At 32.5% G+C, this 26,100-nt stretch overlaps 1 protein-coding gene across 1 annotated transcript in view; it reads left to right on the top strand.

The window, feature by feature from the left end:
• The first annotated feature begins 411 nt into the window (after positions 1 to 411).
• The window catches only part of LOC117028653 (ovostatin homolog 2-like), a 39,506-nt gene continuing 13,817 nt past the window's right edge, over positions 412 to 26,100 (top strand). The window contains exons 1-21 of the mRNA XM_033117503.1: positions 412 to 569; positions 895 to 1,078; positions 1,604 to 1,760; positions 3,611 to 3,663; positions 4,119 to 4,139; positions 5,880 to 6,048; positions 6,560 to 6,644; positions 8,669 to 8,786; positions 11,176 to 11,287; positions 11,844 to 11,953; positions 12,291 to 12,449; positions 14,029 to 14,256; positions 15,205 to 15,259; positions 15,700 to 15,845; positions 16,199 to 16,345; positions 19,212 to 19,382; positions 20,471 to 20,612; positions 23,155 to 23,251; positions 23,686 to 23,914; positions 24,295 to 24,424; positions 25,963 to 26,081. Of these exons, the coding sequence (XP_032973394.1) occupies positions 505 to 569; positions 895 to 1,078; positions 1,604 to 1,760; positions 3,611 to 3,663; positions 4,119 to 4,139; positions 5,880 to 6,048; positions 6,560 to 6,644; positions 8,669 to 8,786; positions 11,176 to 11,287; positions 11,844 to 11,953; positions 12,291 to 12,449; positions 14,029 to 14,256; positions 15,205 to 15,259; positions 15,700 to 15,845; positions 16,199 to 16,345; positions 19,212 to 19,382; positions 20,471 to 20,612; positions 23,155 to 23,251; positions 23,686 to 23,914; positions 24,295 to 24,424; positions 25,963 to 26,081 (2,697 nt within the window). The 5' untranslated portion in view covers positions 412 to 504. The remainder of the gene's footprint in view (positions 570 to 894; positions 1,079 to 1,603; positions 1,761 to 3,610; positions 3,664 to 4,118; positions 4,140 to 5,879; positions 6,049 to 6,559; positions 6,645 to 8,668; positions 8,787 to 11,175; positions 11,288 to 11,843; positions 11,954 to 12,290; positions 12,450 to 14,028; positions 14,257 to 15,204; positions 15,260 to 15,699; positions 15,846 to 16,198; positions 16,346 to 19,211; positions 19,383 to 20,470; positions 20,613 to 23,154; positions 23,252 to 23,685; positions 23,915 to 24,294; positions 24,425 to 25,962; positions 26,082 to 26,100) is intronic.

Raw genomic sequence — 26,100 nt, 5'->3', positions numbered from 1 at the left:
AAGCCTGGAAAATTTACCTTTTGGGGACTGGAGTGATAGTTAACAGCTTTTTTGGAGGGGCAGTTTTCTTCCAAGTGCTAGTTCCTACATATTAACTGCGGTCAGCCCTGTGAGTGAGGTACTAAATTAAACGAATGAACTCCTAAGTGTCATACAACTGCTTTCTTTGTTTTTCTCTTTCTTCCTGTTCAACCTGTGAGCCTGATTCCAAAAACAGAGCAGCATCCAGTGAACTTAAGAAGGAAGTCATATATTGACACCCCTGAGAAGTAATGGGAAAGGTAATTTAAAATGTCGTTAGTAAGTCTCATGATACTTGCTCCAAAAAGTAATTGATCCTTCATTGTGTGTGACTATAAAAGCAACACTGTACAGAGAAAAGCAGAGTAGAAGGACCGAAAGTGGAGACTTGAGGCAGCTGACTTCCAATAAGAGAAAAAGAGAGACAAAGAGACAGAGAGACTATTTATCTTGAACTCTTTGTTGTTCAGGCATTGGGTTGAAATGGTGCCCACCATTTTTCTGAGTACCTTTGGGCTTTATTTTACTGTTGCTGTGGCTTCAGAACCGTAAGGGAATATTATACTCTCTATTCATATTAAAGTACTAGCAAAGCGACCTTATTAAATGTGTTCTGTGTTAAAATTTGATGTTTTACCACTTCAACTTCTGAGACCGAGTGCTGGTTTGCCTTATAAATGTTAAACAAGTGTATGAAGGGAATTGATATCTTTTTCTTAAGATACCTCTCTTTGCATACTCAAGTTTATTGTAATACTGTCTATGAAAAATGTGTATGTTGCAGGAATATTTCAATAAGCTAACCTTGCGTTTTATGCATGTTCTGCATTTCTCCTACACTTGTTTAGAGTGTTGGTTACTGTCTTTACACAGGCAGTACATTCTATGGGTCTCCTCTGTGATGCAGAGTCATTCTACAGAAAAAGCTTGTCTCCACCTTTTAAACCTTAATGAATCTGTATACTTGAGTGTTGTCTTAGAGGATAATGAATTCAATACCACTATCTTTGAGCAGTCTGTGGAGGAGGAGAACTTCTATGATTGTGCAGATTTCAAGGTGAGGCACTGAATTTGCCATTTCAGAACTTAAGATAGGAACATGAAATTATTACTTAATATTTATTTTTAAAGAAAAAACAAATTTTGATTTCAGATGAATTGTGGAAACTAGGGAGTAAAACTAGAGAATTTCTGATAGGCAAAAAATAAAGCAAACATTTACACAGGCAAAAAAACTTGTGAAATATTGCCATTTTTCTATTATAGGGGCTGATAAGACATAATTGCTGCTTTTTGGTAGAACTGTTTAACAATATGAGGAAAGAGAATCTAGGTAAGGGGAAGCAGAATTGGGATGTACGGCAAGAAAAAAAAGGAAAATAGAAGGCAAGAAAATATGAAAATAACTATTACAAATGGTTCTCATATTAAATAAAGGAATTGTAACAGGTGATCACTAAGTCTCTCATTAAGAAATAATGAGTTTATAAGACTCTCTCAGCCTGAGAAGCCAAATTAAGATATTGTTTACCATTAATGTCTAAAAATAATTTTTCCACTATCTGCTCTTAAACATAAACAGGTTTCTCAAAAGTCCTCTGAACAGTTGGCTTTTGTGACATTGCTGGCTAAAGGAGATACTCTTAAAATCTTTGAGAGGAGGTCCGTAGTACTCACTTCAGAAGAGACAGTGACCTTTGTGCAAACAGACAAACCAATCTATAAACCTGGAGAGAATGGTAAGTCAATATTCATGTCTCAATCTACAAAGACACCCTACAAAGTCTTTACAACATTATTGATTATATTCCCCAAACTGTCTTTCCTATCCCCTTGGCAATATTATGAATACCAATTTGTGCTTTCTAATCCCCTCACCTTCTCCTCATCCCTACCCTCCTCCCAACTAGCAACCCTCAGTTTTTCCTCTATATTGCTGAGACTATTTCTGTTTAGTTTGCTCATTTACTCAGCATAATGTTCTCTAGGTCCATCCATGTTGTTGCAAATGGTAAGATTTTTTTCTTCTTTATGGCTGCGTAATACTCCATTGTATAAATGTACCACAATTTCTTAATCCAGGCATCTAACGATAGGCATTTCGGTTGTTTCCATGTCTTGGCTATTGTGAACAGTGCTGCAATAAACATAGGGGTGTACATGTTTTTTCGAATTAGCATTTTGGATTTCTCTGGATAGATACCTAGCATTGTTTTGTACACCTGAAACTAATAAAAATATGTATATATATATTCATGTTTCCTTTGTATCACTGACCTTAGGAATGCGTTCTTCAAATTCAGAGCAATCCACACATATGAATTTTAGTCTTAAATTTATTCTTAATGTTACGGGATTTCTAGAATTTTAACTGATTGGCTAGGTCAATTATAAAATAATTTTCTCCAACTCCAGTAAATGAATGCTTTGCTTCTTAAAATTTTGTATGCCACTTTCACTTTTGACAAATTCTAGTGACAAATTTTATGTAGTCTACATAATACAATGATTACAAGCATGAGATGTGAAGCAAAATTATTTGGTTTGAATTGTTGCTCCATAATTTACCAGTTGAGTAAGGTGGCTAAATTTCTATTTAGATTTGATTTTTTTCATTTGTAGAATAGAGATAATAAGTGTCTCACTTACATAAATATTGTGAGAATAAGAGAATGAATGTAAAATAGTATCTAGTAAATAGTAAAGACTCCTTAAATAATATTTCTTATCATTTCTTATGTTATTATTAACATAATAACTTATATTAAAAATATATTTCTTATGTTATTATTATTATTCATAACAGTAGAAATAATCACAAATCTGATAACCTATGCAGAGCCTTTCTATTTTCTTTATTATTATTGTGAGGAGAATATAGCAGAAAGAACACCAAACAAGGGTTCAGAAGAATATGGCTTTTGTCTTGGCTCTCTTAATAAATTATTGGCTTTTGCCAAGTAAATTCTGATCTTTGAGATCTTTAGTTTTCTCATTTGTAAAATAGGGAGTTAAATCAGAACATTTTGTGCTGATATTATATATTTGTATGAACTATTGAAAAGAATTAAAACAGAATTTACATAATGAGATTTTTTTACTGCATTATATTCTCTCGCTGTACTTATTAAAATGCTATGATGACGGATATGTATACAAAAGTAGCTACAATGGTTTTCTAGAATTCTGCTAAAATTAATGTACTATAATGTTTGCTAACATCCATATATTTTTCCAGAAAAATTATGTCTAACTCCTACCATACTTATTTCACATTTGTCCTTCTATAAATAATTCTGCTGCCAACTTGTAAGATAAGCTTATAGGTTGTTAGGGTAAAAGTTTCCAGTGGTGGCAGTAGCTAGTGTCAGCTTTAGTAACAAGAGTATTGTCAACAGAGGAATTACAAATGTGCAATAAGAGATCTTTCCAAATGGAACTCAAATCTCAAAGGGTCAAATCAGAGCTAGAGGAGAAGGGAAGGCAGTATTCTATGATAGCAAGGCAATTAATTTCTATGTCTATTCATAAGCAATCATACCTGGAAAAGAAATAACAGGAAAAAAAATATTGTCCTCTTTTCTTTTAGTTCAAATTCGCATTGTGACACTGAATACCAAGTTCAAACCTGTTGAGGATTTGGTGAGTTCAGTAATTTATAATGGTACAATGAAATGTAAGCAAATCTATGGCTATATAAAATGTGGTCAGGAAGTTTTTCACATGGAAGTATGAAAGGAAGTATGAAAATGGATTCTAACATGGAGAACTATGTAGCTATAGTTTCATTGTTAAACTTCAAATTTAAACATAAAACTTTTCTTTATAGTGAGCTAATTTATATTTCTTTAGGGCTTTCTATAACATAAGAAAAAAAATGGGTTGCATGAAACCTACTTTCAGTTCCAAGAAGAGGTTTGGGATCTCTTTCATATTTGGGGTTTTCTTGGCATCTTTAGCTGTAGAAACTTTACCCTCTGGGAAAGTGAGGGCTAAAGTCTCAGCAGTTAAATTAAGTCAGATAATCTTTATAATTCAATATGTGGCAAAAAAATGCATTATTATCTTATTAACCTTCATTTTTTTTTCTCTTTCAGTATCCTTTAATCACACTTCAGGTAAGAGATCTGCTTTTTCATACCCATTATTTTAAATATTCAGATACACAGTGATTTGTGTGTAGTTTTTATTATGTATAGTTAGAAATTAAGATAACTGAAATAATGGAGAGAGAAATCTTTATATACACAATTTAAGACATCAGACAAAGATCTAAATAAAGGGCTGTTACTTTTAGTATAGGCTGTGTGGCAAATGCAGTAACTCAGGTTTTCATGGGAAATAAAATATTGGCCTCTTTTTAAGGGAAATTTATGTTTAAAATTGCTTATTTTGGTCGCTGGCCCTTCTAAATCTTAATTTAGCCATATCTCATTTTAGAGGAATAGAAAACATAAACACCTATAAATTTACAAATTAGCTAGAAAGTGATATTATAAAATGGAATATTTGCTTTCAGAAAATAGTTAATTGAGTCTTTTTGAACTAATTCAAATCTCTAATGTCATGTAGTATGACATTCAACTGTATTTGAAGTCTTATGTCTGTCAGTAAATAACAGTCAACACCAACATATATATTGAAATCTCTACATAAAATATATGCACCATTATTATTAACTAATTCGGCAGGTTAGTACACTGAGATCTAGGTTCATCATTAATGATTATGTGTGTGAACACACACTTCAAATAGTCTTTATAATTTGAATGTTTTTGACTTTGTTATATGGTAGACAAATAGCTCATTCTTCTAGTAGGATAAATATCAGGTCAGCCATTTTTATGTTTTCTGCATTATTAGTAATCTATAAATAGTATTATCTTCGCATCCTAATTTAGCTAGTGTTGTGTCCCATTGAAAGCAACAGAAACTTTAACTAATATTAGTTTAAATTAGTAAAAAATGTATTGTTTTCACAAACCATTATGTCTGAGTGTAGGCACTTCAGGTTTAAGATAGTAACAACATAATGTTACTGAGGACCCAGCTTTCTACTTCTTTGCCTTCCTCAATTTGTTGTTTTATGCCAGCTGAGTCTGATTTTTTAGAATTTTTACCCAGTGACTGCCACTCACATTTAGATGGTCAGCACTCAGTCACATGGGCAATCCTTACTGAAAAGAAGTCTGGAAAATTAATTCAGCCTTCTAGACTTTATGGTAGAGGAAAGAAAAAAAGGTGAGTAGACAATAATGTTTTTGTTTCTTTGTAGAAATCTTTGTATCAGGAATTCTTTAATCACAATTGGATGATATCAATAAATTTATTACACATTATGCTCACATAATGTGTAAAATGCTAAAAGCAAATAAAGGAGAAAGGGTGACATTATCAATCCTTTCTTATTGTAGAACTTCTATTTAACAGCTCTTGCATGCATGTGGAATTCCTGACTAACTTACAGACCAAACAAACTCCTGTGAGAATATTTATAAGTATTTGTTAGAATAAATATCTCCTTGTGCATCTATTGGTGTGGGTCCACTATACTTTAGAGAGCACTGCTCTGGAGCATGCACATTAAGTTTTAAATTTTTTAACTATACAACTCTGGTTCAGAAAGATCAAACTCAAAAGCATTACTTTTTTTTATCCTTTTGGGCTTAAGAAAGATATGCTATAAGACTGAATTTGAATATCTAAGGAAATTATGTTATTTTTACAATTTGAGATCTCAATCCGATAAAATGGTAGAGCTTTCTTTACTTCACATAACTACAGGAAGTACCCAATGAAAAGAAGGAAAGAATAATACTCTTACATGACCTCTCTTTTATTTCCTCTTTATTTTCTAGGACCCTCAAAACAATGGGATTTTTCAATGGAAAAATGTGACTTCTTTTCAAAATATTACCCAACTCTCATTCCGATTAATTTCCGAACCAATGTTTGGAGATTATTCTATTGTCGTGAAAAGGAAGTCGGGAAAGACATTGACACATCAATTTACTGTTATTAGATATGGTAACCAATTGCTACTTATGGTTATCCTATAAAAATGAAGAGTTCAAAGGAATGAACAAAACAACTTTTATGTTAGAATTTGGCAAAAGTAGACGAAGCTTGATTTGGTGTTCTGCCATCTTCTTTTCTTGGCCTTTTCTGCTTTATTGTCTCTCCTTTCTTGCTCCTCACTCCTTGCCCATATCCTTATTCTGACTGCTGCCTTTTCTCCCTAGGAAATATTTCATTTTATAGAATCCAGACCATCTTCTCAGGAGGATCTAAAGGGTTGCAACAAATAAAACATGAAGCTCTAAGAATAGGGAAGAGACAGGAAAGGGGAATAATGCATCGTTAATGAGACACCATCACTTCTTGGTGCCACACAAAATTTGGGGCAATTGAAACATGGTCTATATAGATGCATACATAGGAAAGTGTTGTGCCTGGAGGCATACTTATTTACAAGATTGTAATAAGCTTTGCTCACCAGTGATTGTGAAGGCTGAAGTATATTTCTCTTTGTTTCCAGTGTTACCCAAGTTTGAAGTTAAGGTCAATGTACCACAAACAGTAACTATTTTAGATGATGAATTCCAAGTGGATACATGTGCTAAGTAAGTATTTATTCAGGAGAGTTGACTCCACAGGTCAATACAAGGCTCAGAGAAAATAAGAAATGAAATAAAATGAACCATGTAACTTTAATTATTTATACACTTAAAATTGTTAGAGAAGTAATGAATTCTCAAGGTAAAATACTTGAAAAACATAAGAAATTGCCTATAATTAATTCTACTAACTAACCATTAGCATTAGGATTTATTTTCTTCTAATTTTTTATGAATAGTTTCCACAATTGCAATCATACTTTTCTACCCACTATAATTAAGAAAACATGTCCTTATATTTTGCCAACCTTTTCATGAATTCCAATTCCTTGCTATATAAACAAATCTCTATGTGGCTATACTAAATTTACTTAACTATTCTTTTATTATATAATAAGTAGGCTGTTCCATTTTGTTTTCTTAGTAATAAATAATGTTATAGTATATGTCTTTGTGTATAAGTGTGTAAGAAGTACCTTTTGAATTAAAAATTACTTAAGAAAGATTTCCAGAATTGGAATTACCAAAACAAAATGTGTAACATTCTTTTAGTCTTTTGATTGCCATATTGCTCGTGAAATATGTTGTACCAATGTACACTTCCAACAGCTGGTACAAACGTACCTGCCTCATTGAATCTTCATCATCTTGGGTATTTTCACTAAAAAGAAAAAGAAAAAGAAAAAAAGAAAAGAAAAGAAAAGAAAATTTTGAAAATGTCTTGGTGGAAAAAGGCATTTTATCAATTTAATGTGAATTAATTTTAATCTTTTAAATTTAAAAAGAATTTCTATATGATTTGAAAAGATTGATTGTCTTTTTGGGGAAGTATCTCTAGTTCTGTTTATCATTTCTTAAAGTGTTGTAGTTTTTTTCAAATTTCGAATAATAAAAAATAGCTAATACTTATTAATATATGGCAATTACTGTAGAGCATGGACTGTGGAGTGAGGAAGATCTGAGTTTAAATTTTAATTCTATTAATTAACAATGTGGAGAAGTGAGTTACTTGATTTCAGTTTACTAATCTATAAAATGAAATAATATACCTACATCTCAGGGTCACTGGAGAAAAATAAATAAGATAATGTATGTAAACAGCAGATATATACTAGTGTCCAACATTTAGGAAATAAGTATTATAATTGTTCAATTTAATTATATTGAATTTTGCTATGTACTAATTTCACATTTGTTATCTGTTTTTCTAAATCTTACTGGACAGAACTCTCAAGTAACAAAAAACTCAAATCAACTCAAACTGTATTTGCCTATCACCGAATCTTTAAAAACCTGTATTGTAGTTTTTAGAGACAATGAGATACTTATTTAACCTTATCCCATAAGACATTATGCTTTTTATCAAAGCACATTTAGTTTATGCCAATCTCTATACTTTTTCTAGTTATTGAGTGATAATACGAGAATTGTTTAAAATATTGATCAAGCAGTATTTCAAGATCCTGAATAATCCTAGTTTTACTTATATACATATTTTTGCTAATGAAAAAAGTGCTGCAAACAATTTTTATATTTCTATCAGATTAAAATATAATTTTAAAAACTCAATTTAATCATTAAATCCTAGTCACTGAGATATTGAGAGTCTAACTACCTTGAATTTGATTTTTTTAAAACTTTTTATTTTAAGTGTGTTTTTCCAGAACCCATCAGCTCCAAGTCAAGTAGTTGTTTCAATCTAGTTGTGGAGGGCACAGCTCACAGTGGCCCATGTGGGGATCGAACCGGCAACCTTGTTGTTAAGAGTACAGCACTCTAACCAACTGAGCTAACCGGCCACCCCTTTGAATTTGATTTTTAAAAAGCAACTGAATCCTCCTAACAGATCTAAATGCCTAATTTATCCTAAATTCTGTGGGGACGATAGCACCAGTAAGTGAGGATTCCTAATGGAATTTGGTCATTGGGGTAGTCATAGTTTAGAGATTTCATATATAATTTCTGAAGAAGACTATAAAATATTACCATGGTTTTATTCATCTATAATTACTAGTACACTCTCCTACTAGGTACACCTTTGGCCAGCCTGTGCAAGGGAAAGCCCAAATCCGGGTGTGCAGAGAATATTATTACTCTGGCAATTGTCAGACTGACAACAATGAAATATGTGAACAATTCATTGCACAGGTACAGATCATGATTTTTATTCAAAAACACATGTTTTTCTGCATTTTCATTATTATTCTTTCTTTGCATTTATAAAATGGAATTAACAACATTTCATTTTGTGGATAATGGAGGTTGCAGCTAGATAAAGAATGAGGAGACAAGATGTTTAATGATAGTCTCTTATTCTTTAGGCCATGTAAATTGTTATCCACATATAGATTAATACAATTTTAGAATCAAAAGATTTTATTGGCTTCCTTGTTTTATATTCTGTCTAGATGACCTCGCTTGATCTTTCTTTGGGGAATCATTAATCATCCTTTAAATAAATGAATCCCTCATAGTATTCTCCATGCAACCTAGAACTGCCCTTATGAAAAAAGATCATTTGCAAACATCTGCAATTCAGAGTATCAATTTTTATTACTTAAAATTAGAAGATCGTTTTTGAAGCTGTCACTTTGCTTTCTCGATCTGTAACGTTTTAACCTTAAGTGAACAACTCTATCCATCTCTCTGAGGATCACCTTTGGACTTCAATAGTGACATTGGTATACACCACACAGTTTATATTTTAAACAATCTGCTAAAACTGTCTTCTTATATGAGAGGTTTTATTTATTTAATATAGGTTACTTAGAGTTTGTTTTCTGAATCAAAGTAGATAGATGATATATAGAAGATAGCTAGATAGATAGCATCATATATAATTTTAATTTAAAAAATATTAGCATTTTGTCCAAAAAATTTTTTAAGAATTCAAAATCTTGTCAATAATTATATGAATACATAATGCTTTCCAAATTAGCATCAGCAATATATAGGAGTTTTAAAATTTTATCATTTTTATAGACACAAATTTATTGTGTTTAAATATTTTTGTTGTCAGTTTGAGTTTGTTCATTTGAGAACTCTTATTTATTCTTGTTTTTCCTGTTTATGTGAAATTGAAACTTTATTTTATTATAAATATTGTCCTCTAGCCCTAAGCAAATATTGTTGTTCAAGTCTGTTGTTTAAATATTGACTTCCATTGTGATATTTTTGAAATACTAAAGTTCCTAATGTTTATGGGTTCTCAGCTTTAGAAAAATGTCTCACCTGCCACTGTGCCGTACATGTGGCTAAATATGCTTTTAAGATTTTAAAAATTTCTCTGATCAACATAAAATAGCTTTTTATTGTTCTAAGATAAGGAATTTTGTTTTCTTCCAGAGGGATATTCAGCTGTGTTAGCACCTAATCTTGTACAGTTTTGCTCCCCTGTTTATTTTAAAAAATGCTCATAAAAAATTCATCTGTGTTATTGGGTCTTACTCTGACTTTTGTTTTTATTATTTTCTTGTTAATATTATTTCTGTGTTCCTAAATAATTTATTTCAGTTTTCATCTTATTAATTCTTTTCCCTAAAATTTTAGTTAATTTTGTTAGTTTTAAAAAAAGGTTAGTTGCTTCTTTATGTAAAAAACACCTTCAGTTTTACATTTTCCTTCAACTGTATCTTAAAACCATAGATTTTGATGCAAAGCGTTTTTTCCTTGACATTAATGTCTAGATTCTTATTGATTTACCTTATATTTTCTCTCTGACTCAGGGATTACTGAAAAATATTTTTTTCTCTTAATTTCAAAGCAATTAAGGTTCTTCTGATTATTTTTCATTATTTCCTTTTAATTTGATTGTATTATTGTTACATAATTGCCACTAGATAATTATCAAATATCTATTAGATAAAATATCACTAAAGTTGTGTTTTCTGTTGTTGATGATGATATTATAGTTAATGGTTCAGAGGAGCATATACTCTGAAATCAGAACGCGTGCTGAGCTCCCGAACCTTCTCACTGTGGAGATGATAACAGCATCGAGCTCATATAATAGTTTTGAGGAGGAGCAAATGAATTGATGTAGCCCTCTAGCATTTTAAATATTGAATTAATAAACACTTTTTATTTTAAAATATAACTAAATCTGTATTTTTCTAATGACTTATATCACTGATGAAAGATTATCTGCAGATTTTTCCTTATTTTAAAAGAACAGTTGACCTTAAATTGTGCTTTAGTGTTACGTATTTGAGGAGTGCTTCTGTTCCATCTGTTCTTAGTGCCTCTCAAGATTATTTTAATTTTTTATTCTTAAAATATCATTCAGTTCCATTTTTATCTTTTAATTTCTTCCCAACCACATTGTTTGCAGGAGAATAATATAGATTATATCTTTACTTTGTTTTAACTGCTGTTGAAAACTCCTCCTCTCTACTTCTTTTGTAATTCTTTGATCATTTCAACAATTTTGTGAGATGCAGCCATGGGGCAGCAGCGGAGTTATACATCCATGCTAAATGAAACTCCATATTCTGTTAAGACTTTTGAATCCCTAACTTTTTTATACTTTCTTTTTCAGTTGGAAAATGGTTGTGTTTCTCAAACTGTAAACACAAAAGTCTTCCAACTCCACCGTTCTGGACTTTACATGTCATTTCTTATCACTGTAACTGCTACAGAAACTGGGACAGGTAATGGTCATGTTTTATGGGCAGTCTGGGGACACATGCAGCTCACCGGGGAGAAGTTTATTGAGCTAGCAGTACTCACCAACTATAGATCAATAATTGTTCACCACAGTAGTGATATCACAATCCATTTCTATTTACTTTACGATACCTTTCAAATCTGGTAAAAGTCTACAAACAGTTACCTTGCAGGCTAAAGAAAGATTTCAGAAAATAAAAGCCTTATTCTTGACATGTCTCTGACATTCCCTATCATAAAGAGAATAACAAGCTAGAACTGAATAGAATGGTAAGAGGAAGGAAATTAAAAGTGTTTTCTCCTGCTTCTGATTCAAACATTTTTATATTAATTACAGTATTCAGTTTGATGTATGCTATAACCAGATTGATATACAGTACTCTCTAACACACTCTAAAGCATCCCCAGTTCCCTTTCAATGTAGAACAAGAACATAATCCTGTGCACAGATGTTTGCACATGTAACCTAAGCTATTTGTTCTTTTAAAATTCTTGATCAAATGATTGATCTTCCCTGACACTGTTTTTCATTTCTTACAGGTGTGCAGATTAGTAAAAAGGCTTCTATTACCACCACTCAATTGCTTGGGAGTGTGAACTTTGAGAACATGGACACTTTCTATAGAAGAGGAATTCCTTATTTTGGAACTGTAAGTTTGACTTAAAAGTATATGTTCAACAAAAAAAAAAGTATATGTTCTCATTTCATTTTCTTGGATCATAGATTGACCTTTGGAAATTTCTGAGAACATTTTTCATAACACATTTGCAACATTACTGCATCTGATATTCTGGAAAAAGTCCTAGGCTGAAAGATAGAATTATAGCTGTTTCCATATTATATATTTATTTAATAAAACATCTTTCTGTCTATTGGAATTTAAGACAATTACAAATAAATGACCACATTTATGAATAGAAAATTTGTTTTCTGTATAAATATGACATTTTGAATGTTAAAAATTAATTCTTCTTTTTTTTTAACAGCTTAAATTTTCCGGTCCTAATGATGAACCTATGGTGAACAAGTTATTGCAATTGGAGCTCAATGACAAATTTATAGGAAATTACACCACAGATGAGAATGGTGAAGCTCAGTTATCCATTGACACTTCAGATATATATGATCCAGAGTTCACCCTTAAAGTAAGACATCCCAAAGAGGATTTGAATGTTAGGAATCTCTTTAAAAAACTAGCTTGTATTGAGAATTTTAACAAACTTTTAAAATTTAAGGTATTTTATGTTTTCTTTTTCATTAAATAATACATGAGAATCATATTCAATGGTCATGTTTTATGGGCAACCTGGGGACAAGAGGACAAGATAATAGCTTATTATAATTGTGGTAAATTCTCTAACAACCAATATTTTCCTTTGAGAAACGAAGGAAAGTAGCTCATGAAGATGATTTGATTTTTTCATTTAATCATTTTATGCATAGATGGGGGGATACTATGATTTCTATTTTTCTGCTTTCTAAACAGAATTTTGCAGTTAAACAATTTATCCATTTTCAAATATAGCAGAAACCCACAGGGCCTAAGGCTATTCTCTGACTTCAATTACAAAGTAAAAATAAACAATTCATTGTAAGCCTAATGACATAGATATACATTCATGGTCATGTTTTGTATACAAAAAGAGGAGCTAGTGCTATTATTATTTTACTTCCAATAACTTACAGTTGAAAGTCAGCCTCAAGCTAAGATTCCTCTCTACTTTGCAGACATAAGAAGCCTTCCATTCCGTAATAACTACTGTCCTTGAAAGATCTTTACAGTGCTAAGATTCTTGTTTTTCAATTACACCTGACATTCAACATTATATTAGTTTCTGGTGTACAACGTAGTGGTTAGACATTTATAGAACTTACAAAGTGATCCCTCCAATAAGTCTTGCACCTGACACCATAGATAGTTATTACAATCTTATTGACTCTATTCCTTAAGCTGTACTTTACATCCCTGTGACTATTTGGTAAGTACCAATTTGCACTTCTAAATCCCTTCACCTTTTTTCATCCAGCCCAGCAACCCTTCTCCCATCTGGCAACTATCAGTTTGTTCTCTGTATCTTTGAGTTTTTTCTGTTTTGTTTATGTGTTTATTTTGTTTTTTAGATTCCCATTTTATTAATTGTTTTCTGATTGCTTTTGTAGTTCTTCTCTGTTCCTTTCTTATTCTTTTGCTATCTCGACTTTTATATGTTGATCACTTTCTGTCGTGTTGTGTTTGGATTCCTTGCTCTTTATTCCTTGTATATCTCTTGTATTTTTGGTTTGCGTTACCATGTGCTTCACATATACCAAGCTATGTTTATGACAGTCTATTTTAAGTTAATGGTCACTTAAGTTTGAACACATTCTAAAATCACTACCATTTTTACTCCACGTTTTTGTTTACTCCACGTTTTTGTTTTTGTCATTATTTTTTACTTCTTATGTGTGTATGTGTTTGTGCATAGCCTTTAATTTACTGTTGTAATTACACATGATCTTTCTACTTTTGTCTTTTAACTTTTGCATTAGCTTAAGTATTGGTTGATCCACTGCTTTTATTATGTATTTGTCTTTGGCAGTGAAGATTTTTTTTTTCTTGGAGATATTTTCCTTTTTTTTTCTTATTCATATTTTTTATTTTTTTGTTCTTTTTTTTCTTAAAGAAGTCCTTTTAAAACTCCTTCAGTTTTTTCTTATCTGGGATCCTTTGTTTTCTTTTATCAGGCCACATATATTTACCATAAGAGCTGCTATCTTCCCAGCTGGTTGACGCCTGAGTATAGGGATGACCAGTTCTCAGTCCCACGCTTTTACTCCCGAACTAACAGTTTCCTGAAGATTGTTCCTGAACCAAAGCAACTTAGATGTGATCAACAGAAAATTGTTACTGTGCATTACTCACTAAACAGTGAAGCATATAGTGATGATTCAAATATAAACTTCTTTTATTTGGTAAGTCTCAGCTGGTAGATTCTTAGATCTCATCTGCTTCACAATACAGCTTAGAATGTGTACAACAGTCATGTGTCTTCATCTGAGTGAGGCAACTTCCCTTTGCTGGTGAATACTATAGGTACCACTAAAAACGAACACAGAAGCAAATAAATGGACACATAAAAAGTTCCAAGGCAATTTCAGTCTCCCTAACATTGAAAAACTTACTCCTCAGAGTCTATTTTAAGCATTCAGTTATAACTCATATCAAGTATTTATGACCCTTCATGAGAATAAAATATTAGGCAGATACCAGAGACTAAAATAGAAACTTGATTTTGATAAGCAATAAAAGGAATTCGCCCTTTTAGTTCTGCTTCCATATTTGTCCATTTTGCCTCTATAAGGCATATGGAAAGGTGAAAATCTACAGACTTCGAAATTAAGACTCTTAATTGAAATTCTCCCCCCTCTCCTATTCACCATGCAAGTTAGTTGACCTTGGAGAAATTGTTTAAACTCTCTAAGCCTTAGCTTTTTCTACTGTATATATGTAATTTGAAATAATAAGACTTACCTCCTGGGGCTTTATATGTGTTAACTCACTAATCAGCCTTATGGATATCTCCATTTTTACCAATAAGGGAACAGAGGCAAAGAAGGTGAAATGACTTGGCTTATTCAAAGCCAGACAGTCTAAACAATTTCAGAGCTTTATGCACCCCCTTGCATGGTACATTGCATATTATTCACCAAGTTTCTAACACATAATAGGCTCTCAATCAATTGTCGTCATGTTCTCTGTTTTTTTGCAAGTTGTGCAAAGTCCATTTTTAATATTTGTTCATGGAAAATACCTTATCTTACAGAATACAATTATCATTACATCATTTATTATCTAAAAATAATATATTATCATATTAAATGATATAATTTCACATATTGTGTTGTTTTTGTTCTGCACAGATGATGGCCAAAGGAACTATCTTCCTCAGTGGACAGAAGGAAATCAGAAACGAAGGTATATATAATACATTTAATTTTTAATATGTCTGCTACCTGCATTTTTCTTTCTTTTTAAGGAAACATTGTAGTGGTAGAGTCCTCAGTTAGGTTAAAACAGTGCTTAATATTACGATTTGTTGATAGAGGGCAATAGTTAGCATGGATGGCCTAAGGCAGCCTGCTATGTTGATGAAGGAGATTTCAATCTGTTCCTATTATTGCCAGGTTAGCAAGTCCATTATAGAAAAGTGATGTCCAAAACCCAAATTGCCTAAATTATGCAGTCTTCTTTATTTGTATATACAGTTCTCATTATTTCACTTCTCTGCCTTTAAAATAAAGCTCAATTTGCTCTTTCTATCCATAAGCCATGCTCTTGTATGTAAATGTACCCAGTGAGTCAGGAAACTTTGGGCATTGTATCTGTTGATGACGTCTTGTCTTGTATTTACACAGCGTGGAATGGAAACTTCTCATTCCCAGTCAACGTCAGTGCTTATCTGGCTCCTGTGGCCACCATGCTCGTCTACACCCTTCATCCCGATGGAGAAATTGTAGCTGACAGTGTCAAATTCCAGGTTGAGAAGTGCTTTAAAAACAAGGTGATGTTTCTTTTATTTCTTGCCTGTCTTGAGTGAGAGGGATGAGAAGTTTTCTTCCTGTTTTCTCCTTATCTCGCTACTATAAACTTAACATGGTAATCTCACAACAAATGTTGGTCTAAATTAATTGTTAGGGGATGAGAGATCCCCAAACAGAATGAATAACTTTTGATAGTAATGCCAATCCTGAGATGATAGGAGGCTGTCCCTGTATGGAGAGTTGAGAGTGAGAGTAAGCAGGAGAAATAGAGGTACAGAAATCTATAAAGATTTATTTGGAAAAGATGTAGTATATTCAAATTATTTTCATATAAAATTATGGTACTCTCGTTCCTTTTCTTCCTCACCTTCAGGTTAGCATAAAGTTCTCTAAGGAGCAGGGACTACCTGGATCCACTACTAGCCTCTATCTTCAGGCAGCCCCTGATTCGTTCTGTGCACTCCGGGCTGTGGATAAAAGTGTTCTACTGAAATCGGAAGAAGAGCTGTCAGCTGAAAGTGTAAGTTCTCTGATTTCCTCATGTTCCTCATTTTTATCTGTACTCCTACAAGTCCAACCCTTCAGATGATATTTTTTATTTGAGATGAAACATATTGAAAATAACAAATATTCTCTTTATTTGTTCTTTCATGGGTTCTATATATATATATATATTTCTCTTGGATGACCCAGCACTCATAACAACATAGAATTCTGTAGATAATTATAATGAGTTAGGGATAATATAACAATGTGGTTTTAAAAATCATAGATGTAATCATATATATATATATATATATATATATATATATATATATATATATAGAAAGAGAGAGAGAGAGAGAGAGAGAGAGAGAGAGAGAGAGAGAGAGTTAAATCTCTGTGTTGAAGGATATGCTTGGATACTGTGTAAAGTTATAATCTATTAATGGATCTTATATTTTCACAAGGATTTTCAGACCAGAAATCCCAGAATTTCACACCAAAATTGTTTCAGTTGATAACTGCTGGATATTTTCTCTTTATTTTTAACACAAGTACATATAAATATGGAAATTTATGATCATATGTAAAATTAATCTAATAATTAAGATTTTTTTCTTAATATTAAAATTGTATCTATTGTCTTAATCCATTCGGACAGCTATAACAAAATACTACCAACTGGGTAGCGTATAAACAACAGAAATTTATTTCTCACAGTTCTGGAGGCTGAAAGTCTGCAATCAGGGTGCTAGCAAGATCAGGTTGAAGTCCTATTTTTGGGTCTCAGACTTCTTCTATCCTCACATGGTGGAAGGGACAAGAGCGCTCTCTTGAGCATCTTTTATAAAGGCATTGATCTCATTCTTGAGGGCTCTGCCCTAATCACCTCCCAAAGGTCCAACTTCCCAACACCATCATGTTTGGGCATTAGGATTTCAACACATAAATTTTGTGAAGATACAAATATTCAGACCATAGCACCTAGTATTGTAGAAAATGTGCAAAATAAACAAAAGCATAGAGAAGGAAATCTTTAAAACCACTCATCTTAAAATTAAATGTATGTACATTTTCTTGTAATTTAAAAAATCTCTTTTCTGAAGGCATATATATTTTACAAACAAGATCTCATTCAAAAATGTAATTTTGCTTTTTGCTTTTCACACTCTATAGTAAATCTAGTTTTACATATAAAGCTATAAAAATTAATTAATAACTTAATATCTAAAAACCATGAATCATGATATACTCTATAAAATTTTTCCCAATATAAAATTGTTTTACTAAAGTTGTGTTATAAGAAGGGCACGTTACGTGTGTATTAAATTCTAGGTTCTCACTTTCTTTAAATTTCTTGAAAATGCTACTCCACTATTGCCTTATTTGGAATATTGCTTTTTAAGAATTCTGACATAAGTCTAATTCATTTGCCCTTGTAACTTAACTAATATTTTTGCCTAAGGGCTTTTTTTCTTTCTACTTTAAATTTAATAGTTTTAGTAAAATATGTGCCAGAATTTACAGTTTAGAGGAAGTTTTACAAAGTACTTAGTGGATTCATACAATGTGTAAACACGGATCTCCTCATATTTCCAGAATTTTTCTGGAATTATAATTTTAAATGTTAGTTTTTTCATTGTTTCTTTTCCCCCTTCTCGAAATACTCTATAAATATGCTCAGACTTTGTCCTGTTTCCCAATTCAACCATTTTGCCTATGACCTGTTTTAATTCACTCTTTCTCCCATTTTTATTATTTTTTCTTATTTTTTTCTTATGCTACTTTTTAACGTTTTCTTTCTATTTTTTTCTTGAGCTCCTAATACTGTAGCATTTATTTCTCCTTAATCTTAAAGCATCTTTATTAGAATTAATTTTTTTTCAGTTCTTGATATTTTGTGGACAGTGTTCATATGCAAAGAGTAATCTTTCCTATTGTTTTCATGAAATGCAATGTCTTTAATAAAAATGTTGTTGGTGATAGAAATAGGAGTGGACAGATTAGCATATTTTATTCCTCTTTTGTTTCTGCAGTGTCCTAAATTTTACCCTTTTACAACCTTTCCTCCTTTAAGTGCTCTGTTTCCAAGGATCACCATACGTCTTTGAATGATCTGATGATTTCCTATCAGCCATGCTGTTTGGAAGCTGCCACTTCCAGACCCATTCATTTCAAGCCTTTCCCTGTTTCCTAGACTGGTAACTATTGATCTGAGGACTATTATTCATTTTTTGACACTTAATGTTGTACTTCCTTTTATTTGGAGTTGACTTTGTGTATTTCCTCTAATTTCTCCAAGCCATTCTTTTCTTTTTTTCATGTAGTCTCTCAAGCCTTCTTTCTCCAGCTTTCCATATCCACAGATGTTCAGCAGCAGTAGAAGCTCTGTTGGAACTTGGTGTCTATTTCTCTACTAACAAATAATTTGGAGGTCACAGTATTATCTGTATCCTAGTAATGTTAAAGACACATGTCATGGACTTTATTACTTCTCCCTGATTTTGTGTTTTCTTTGAAAGGATATTTGAGAAGATTTAGAATAGAGCAGCCACCATTTTCCTCCAGACTTGAAAGTTCTTGCATCAGAATTGCAATGAATTATCTGTACAGTAGGCCTTGAATTAAGCTATAGATCTTCAGGCTGCTCTTTCTTACATGCTGTCCTAATTTCTTCACCAGAGCTGAAAATTTTTGTAAACATGTCATTGATCACCTAAAATTGAAGGTTTCCTCTTCTGAAAGAATGAGTTGACTCAAAAGTGTTGGATTCAATGTTATAACTATGCTGTTAAAGAAAAAAACAAGAATAAACAGTTATGGGACAAGTTTGTCAAGTTTGTAAAAATAAAATGAATGCTTAAAATCATTAGGAACCATGTGATTTTTTTTTTTTCTCATAGGTGTACGACCTTCTTCCATATGTAGAACTCTATGGTTATTTCTATAATGGTCTCAACCTTGATGATGGCAAAGTAGACCCTTGCATTCCTCAGAAGGATATGTTTTATAATGGTTTGTATTACGTAGCTGTAAGCAACAATGAGGATGGAGACACCTATGATATTGTCAGGGTAAGATCACCTAAAATTTTAAAAATTATTTTATCTCCATTTTAATTTTAGTATTCATAATGTATATCTATGTTTATTGATTATGTAGTTTTTTTTTCCCTATTCTTTGAGATAGGTGTCGGTTACCTGCTTAAAGAGCACTTGGAAATTATCATTTCACTATAAAAAGTGAAATAATAATTTATCACTATAAAAAGGAGATATTAGTTTTCGTTGATTTTTTTTCTTTTGTTGCAAATAAAATAAGTGGGAGCTGAAATTATAAAATTTCATGTTTGAAGTAATGAGATAGTCTTCAATTTATTGTGATAAATCTTATACAGAAATCTTCAAATCAAGACGCTAGAATATAATCTGGGTTTCATCCTACCTGGATTATCAATTAGATATGCTGAGACCTCCATGAAAGGACCTTTATAATTGAAGTCTTAGGTATAGAAGAAAATGGGCATAGAATTAGATAGACTTTAGTTTAAGTCCCTGCTCTCCATATTATTGACTTGTACGTGTGTGTCTTTGCTGTTAATCAGGTTAATGATAGTGCTTATCTCTTTTTTTTTTCATTTTATTGGGGAATATTGAGGGACAGTGTTTCTCCTGGACCCACCAGATCCAAGTAGTTGTCCTTCAATCTAGTTGTGGAAGGTGCAGCTCAGCTCCAAGTTCAGTCGCCGTTTTCAATCTTTAGTTGCAGGGGGCGCAGCCCACCATACCATGCAGGAATTAAACCGGCAACCTTGTTGTTGCGAGCTCACGCTCTAAACAACTGAGCCATCAGGCCGCTCCACTAGTGCTTATCTTATAAGTAATTTTCTCTTAGAATCAAATGGAAATGATATAAAATACTTAGCAAAAATTTAGCACATAGTGAGGAGTGCTAGATAAATCAGACTGATTATTGTTTTTCCTTTGCCATATATCAAATAGAAGTGACTTGACTTTTTAAATCCCAGACCCCTGCTAGAAGAGATAGTATATATATATATATATATATACACACATTATATCATTATAATGTAGCTGATAGGCCTTTTTTAGGTCTTGCATGAAAGGAACGCACTTTTCTTTTGCTGTTTGTTTCTTTGAAGGATATGGGTCTGAAAATCTTTACCAATCTCCATTACCGGAAACCAAAAATATGTTCAATGGAGAGGATGCCATTTCCTATGCCATTGGAACTAGACAGAGAATTATATGAACTGATATCCAGTGCCCCATCTAGAATTGCATGTGGGTAATGTAGAATTTTGTATCTGGAAGATGGCAAAAAGGATTTTATGGAATGGGGCATATTTGGGATAAAATTATTTTAAAAAATTGGATTTTACATGTTTTGGGCTACAACTACACATTTTGCAAAATAAAGCAGAATAAGGCAGGATAGAAATGGTTTGGGCTAAAAAGAAGAATTCGCTTCAGATACGAGTGGAAATTTATTGTTATTGGTAGAATACAATATTAGAACGGTATAGGAGAAGGCAATGGGTGGTGACATAGGAGGACAGTCATTACAAGTGAGTATGATACAAGGGTATGAGGTATCCTGTGGGGATCTTATACCCTTATTATATATAAACCACAATTCCCAGAGTTCAAGGCAGAGGATATTTTGATTCCCAGGCCAAATGGCTGGCATCAGAGAAATGTGTTCAAGTACTAGTTATTTCCTATTAGAAGGACCATAAGCACAAAAGTTAGTCACAGTCTTACATGAATAAGGTAATTAGGCAGATTTCCAATACAGAAATTTCATCTGAGAAGCAAAATGAAACAAGGTCGTCAGAATAGAACCAAAATCAAAGCTGTATTCCAGATCTGAAAATACTTGAATAGCATTCCTTAAATCCCTCTGGCCTGCCGTTGAGATTAATCCAGTAATTGAAGTGGGTCTGATCCTGAACATGGGTATCAGAAACTCCACTTGAGAAAAATGAAAGGTTTGGCAACTTTATACAAGGGTAGATTCAATGAGTTAAAGAGGCCTTCTAAAGTCCAGAAGTTGAAACTACTTTGAAGTTTCAACCCGGTCAGAAGGTTGAAGCTGTCTACTTTTCTGCTACTAAATTAAACCATATTTACTTAACTTTATCAGAAACATCTAAATTTTTTTAGTATGTTTGACTAAAATGTGCTGAAATAAAATGTACTGAAACTCAAAGTCTTTCATTTTAATATCTTCTTTCTTCAGTTATTCATTTATTAATTCACTCAACAAACACTTATTGAGGCCAGGAATTAGTTACATATTGTAAATACAATGGCGTAATCTCTGTTTTCCTGGAATTTTTAGTCTAACAGCGAAGCCTCACAGTAAAACAGGTAATTCCCAAAACCTGGGAAGAGTGTATTAAATCGAAATAAGATCAACAGGAGAGACCTAAATTTCTCAATAGCCTATTATGTCCTCCTGGAAGAAGCAACATTTATATTTATACTAAGACCTGAAAGGTGAATGATAATACACCACAAAGAAGAATTAGAAGGGCACTGCAAGCAGAGAGGAAAGTATTATGAAAAATAAAGAAACTAAAAGCACTTCAGAATGGCAGAAAGCATGGGGCAAGGGCAAGAGTAAAGACAGCTAAAGCAAAAGGGACACACAGATCACGAAGACATTGTAGGGCATTTAAAGAATTTAGAATTCATTTTAATGCAGTAATACACTATTGACAAGTTTTAAGCAGACAATTTAATATGTGTTTTCAAAAAATGTCTCTGGCTGTTCTGTAGAAAAATGGATTGGGACTTGGGCTAGTAATTGAGTTGAGGGACTGTGGTGCTTGAACTACTATAAAAAGACTGTTTTCAAGTTACTTTCATTTGGTTGGTTATGATAGGAAATCCAGGATGAGGGGGGAAGGGTCAAGGACAATTCTTCAATTTCTGATTTGGGTGAATGGATAGATTTTGGTACCTTTCATAGAGATGGCAAACACTGGAGAGAAGCAGGGGAGGACATAATGAGCTTACTTTTGGAACAGTTTCATTTGAAATGCCTATAAAACATCAAAAAAGACACGTGCACAAGCATGTTGCATGTGCAACATGGAGCTCAGAAGAGAAGTCCAGGTGGGAGACACAGATTAGGGGACTTCAGCATAAGTATTGTAATGAAGCCTGTGTGAGGATATCAGTAGGAGACAGTGCACAGTAAGAACAAGAGAACCTAAAACAGAGCTCTTAGGAGCAAGTCAAGGATGCAGAGATTACATGCTCAAATGAGAATAGCAAAACAAGAGTGACAAAAGAGATGAGAAGAAAACTAGAAGGATGTGATGTTATGGAAGTTTACAATAGTGACTGAGAAAGACACAGTGATTATAAGAATGTCAAATATAGCCTAGAGGCCAAGGAAACGAAAAAAAAAGTGTTCTTCATAATTAGCAATATTAATGTCATTAGAAGCTTTAGTGAAAGTGATTGTTAGCATAGAAGAATTGGCAGGCACCAGACGGCTTTCTGGCAGAAACCAGGATTTCAGATGAGACACACGATTCAGTGAATAGACCTCACTTTCTCTAAATTTGGCTGTGGTGGAACAATGTAGTCTGACTGTTTGTTGTTGCTTCCAATAATGGGAGAGACTTGAGAACCGAAATGCTGATGCCTAGGTTGCTATGTATATTTAGGTAATGAGCCCCAGGAGTAAATCCCAATACTGCTTCACACTAAGTATGCGCGTTAAAGATGTAGATTATAGGTGTGTGTCATTGAAACATGTATTTTTATTCTCTCTAAATAAAGCATTTCTCTATTCTTTTACCTGGTGAAGTCACGAAGGACAACTCTGACTCTGTAGAATGGGCTAAAATGGAAACAGTAAGAGCAAACTTTCCAGAGACATGGATATGGGACCTCGTCAGAGTCAAGTGAGCTTTTAAATTTTTTCTCCTGTGTGTCTACATTTCTATTTTCTTACTGTTATTATTTATTGAATTTTATTTCTGGGTATATAAAGCAATACCGTATTTGTAAAATATATACCATTCATTTATGTGTCCTAAACATGTATTTTATTTTTTTCTCCAGCCTTGTTTCTCATTTATTAATTTCATCTATTAATAAGATAGATGTAAGATGCCTCAATTTAAAAAAAATAATGTGGTGTTTAAAGAAATGTGATCGTTTTAAGGTTAATTTCATAGAAATACAGCTCTCAAAGCTTTTATCTGATGCCTATCCAAACTCTGTAATTCATTTTTAACCTTCAATTATTAATTTTTTGCTTGTTCTGGACTAAATTTAGTTTCTTAATTTACACCTATACACAAAAATGCATTTCACTAATAATCTAGCCTTGTAGTTCCTCAGGTTCAGCAAATCTTTCATTCCTCATTCCCGACACTATAACTCAATGGGAAACAAATGGCTTCTGTGTGAATGGAGATGCTGGATTTGGCATTTCGTCAACAATTGCTCTGGAAGTCTCCCAATCTTTTTTTGTTGAAATGACCTTACCATTTTCAGTTGTTCGAAATGAACAATCCGATGTGATTGTCAGTGTTTTCAGCTACCTGAATACATGTGCAGAGGTAAGTTGTTCCCTTTGCTCTCGAGACAAAAATCTAACAAGGGCAAAAGAGTCCTTAATATTTTCGTTGAATATTGCCATATTTTTTATTCTCAAATGCAAAATGGTCCTATAAAGTGATATAAGTTGTTTCCATATTCCTCAAGCAAAAGCAATTGCTGTGATGCACAGCAATGATTTAAATACTGCTTTGAGGATGTCATTTCATAATGATATGTGTTCTACCATATTTATCTTCTTGTGAAAGGAGTCATTTGGTATCTTTTATTTTTGTTAACTTAAAACAAAACAGATAAAGCAGAATTTTCTCAAGATATGAGGAGGAATAGTTAATAGCAAAGTATTTAGAGTGCTACTCTCATTACCATGACTCTTTTTTAGATTTCTGTTCAACTGGAATCATCTCAGAATTTTGAGGCAAATATCCAGACCCCTAAAAACAATGGCAGTGAGATTATTCAAGCTGGAGAGAGGAAAACATATGTCTGGACTCTTGCACCTAAGAAATTGGGTAATCAGCTGTACCTATGCCAATCTCTCATGGAAAACCAGCCCATTTTTATTGCTTCTGTTTATTTTCCTTAAATTCTCTATATAAACACAACTTTCTCCATCACATTTTTAATTCTCCTTTTAAATAATTCTTCATTAAAAATTCTATGTGTATAATCTAATTTCTGGTTGCTAATGCTTGTGTAGAGCAAAACCACCCTTCAGTTCTAGAAAAGCATAATGTGATCAAAATACAATACAAATGTTAATTTGCATGACCTATCAAGTCTATATATTATTCCAAATGAAGGCCATATGTTGATTAATACTGACCAGTTCCTTTACTTCTCATTTGTTCCTTCACCTATCATCACGAACCTATATCACCTATACAAAAATTGCTTCTCAAGCAAAATGATTGCCATGAGTTGCAGATTTACTAAATATATCACATATCATGAGACACCGAAAAAACTGACTACATGGATGGAGATCAAACACTGAGAAGACTATTGTCTCAGTGCATATATTATCTACATTAAAGAAAAACAAGTTTGAAGGTGTCTTGTTGAAAATGTAAGGGAAGGGAAAAGTTAAAAAGAGTCTAGTAAACAAAGAATGCTAGATGTGGTAGAGGCATAATACACATTATAACTAATTTAAAAAATTAAGTGTCATTAAAATTTCCTCTATTTCATATCCTATATTCATTGTATTATTGTAGCAACAAAGAATATTTTATCAGCTCATTTTAGTTTACCTGTGATGTTGATCTGCCAAAGATTAGCTTTCCTATTAGATTTTAAGTTTCTCAATTTTTCTAACTATACAAGGTCTTCAAAAATCTTACCCTGGAAATTGAGATACAATACTGTACTAACTTGTATGGTTTTATGGCATTAAGTGGAGGATGCAGTTCTAAGATTGAAGTATCAAGGGCTTCCTAAAAAAAACAAACCAAAACAAAACACATCAACAAAAAAAAAACAAGGATATGATATTGGTACATAGGCATAAGGTAATATTAAACCAAAATAATTATGTTTTTCAATCCTCTAATTTTTATAAGTAGGAAATTTATGTGAACTATAAAGTCACAGGGAGTTAAAAACAATGGATTCCTTTCTAGCACTTGATTTAAATCCAGTGCTCTTTCCATTGTGTCATATTTTATTATTTTTGTTTGTTTGATCTTGGAAAAAAATTAGGAACTCTGGTTATCTAATTGTATCTCCCTATATTGTCGTGTCTAACCTGTATAAACAGTCAATATCAAGGAAATGCCTCAGTTGGCTTTGCAGAATTATTATTTTTCTTTAATTTCATAAGTTCTAGTTAAGTAAATGAGACACTTATTTACTATAAAGAATCTTGAAAGAAATAAAATAGAACATACCAAATTGTGTCCAGTCAGGAGAAAGAGCAGGTTATTTTGGTCTACGCATAAATATGATAGAATTCAATTCATCCAATTCAAGATGTGATTCACAGACTCTCATTTCCCATTTCAGAAGAGGCCAATGGTTAATTTAACTTATGTTTGGGAATGTTTTCCAGGTAAAGTGAATATCACTGTAGTTGCTGAGTCCAAACAAAGTAGTGCTTGCCCAAATGGAACAACCGAGCAGCGAAATCTAAACTGGAAAGATACTGTGGTCAAAAGTTTATTGGTAGAGGTATGTACACGCAAAACTA

Source organism: Rhinolophus ferrumequinum, chromosome 10 (genome assembly GCF_004115265.2).
Source record: "Rhinolophus ferrumequinum isolate MPI-CBG mRhiFer1 chromosome 10, mRhiFer1_v1.p, whole genome shotgun sequence".
NCBI lineage: Eukaryota > Metazoa > Chordata > Mammalia > Chiroptera > Rhinolophidae > Rhinolophus > Rhinolophus ferrumequinum.
This window is presented reverse-complemented; position numbering and strand designations above follow the sequence as displayed.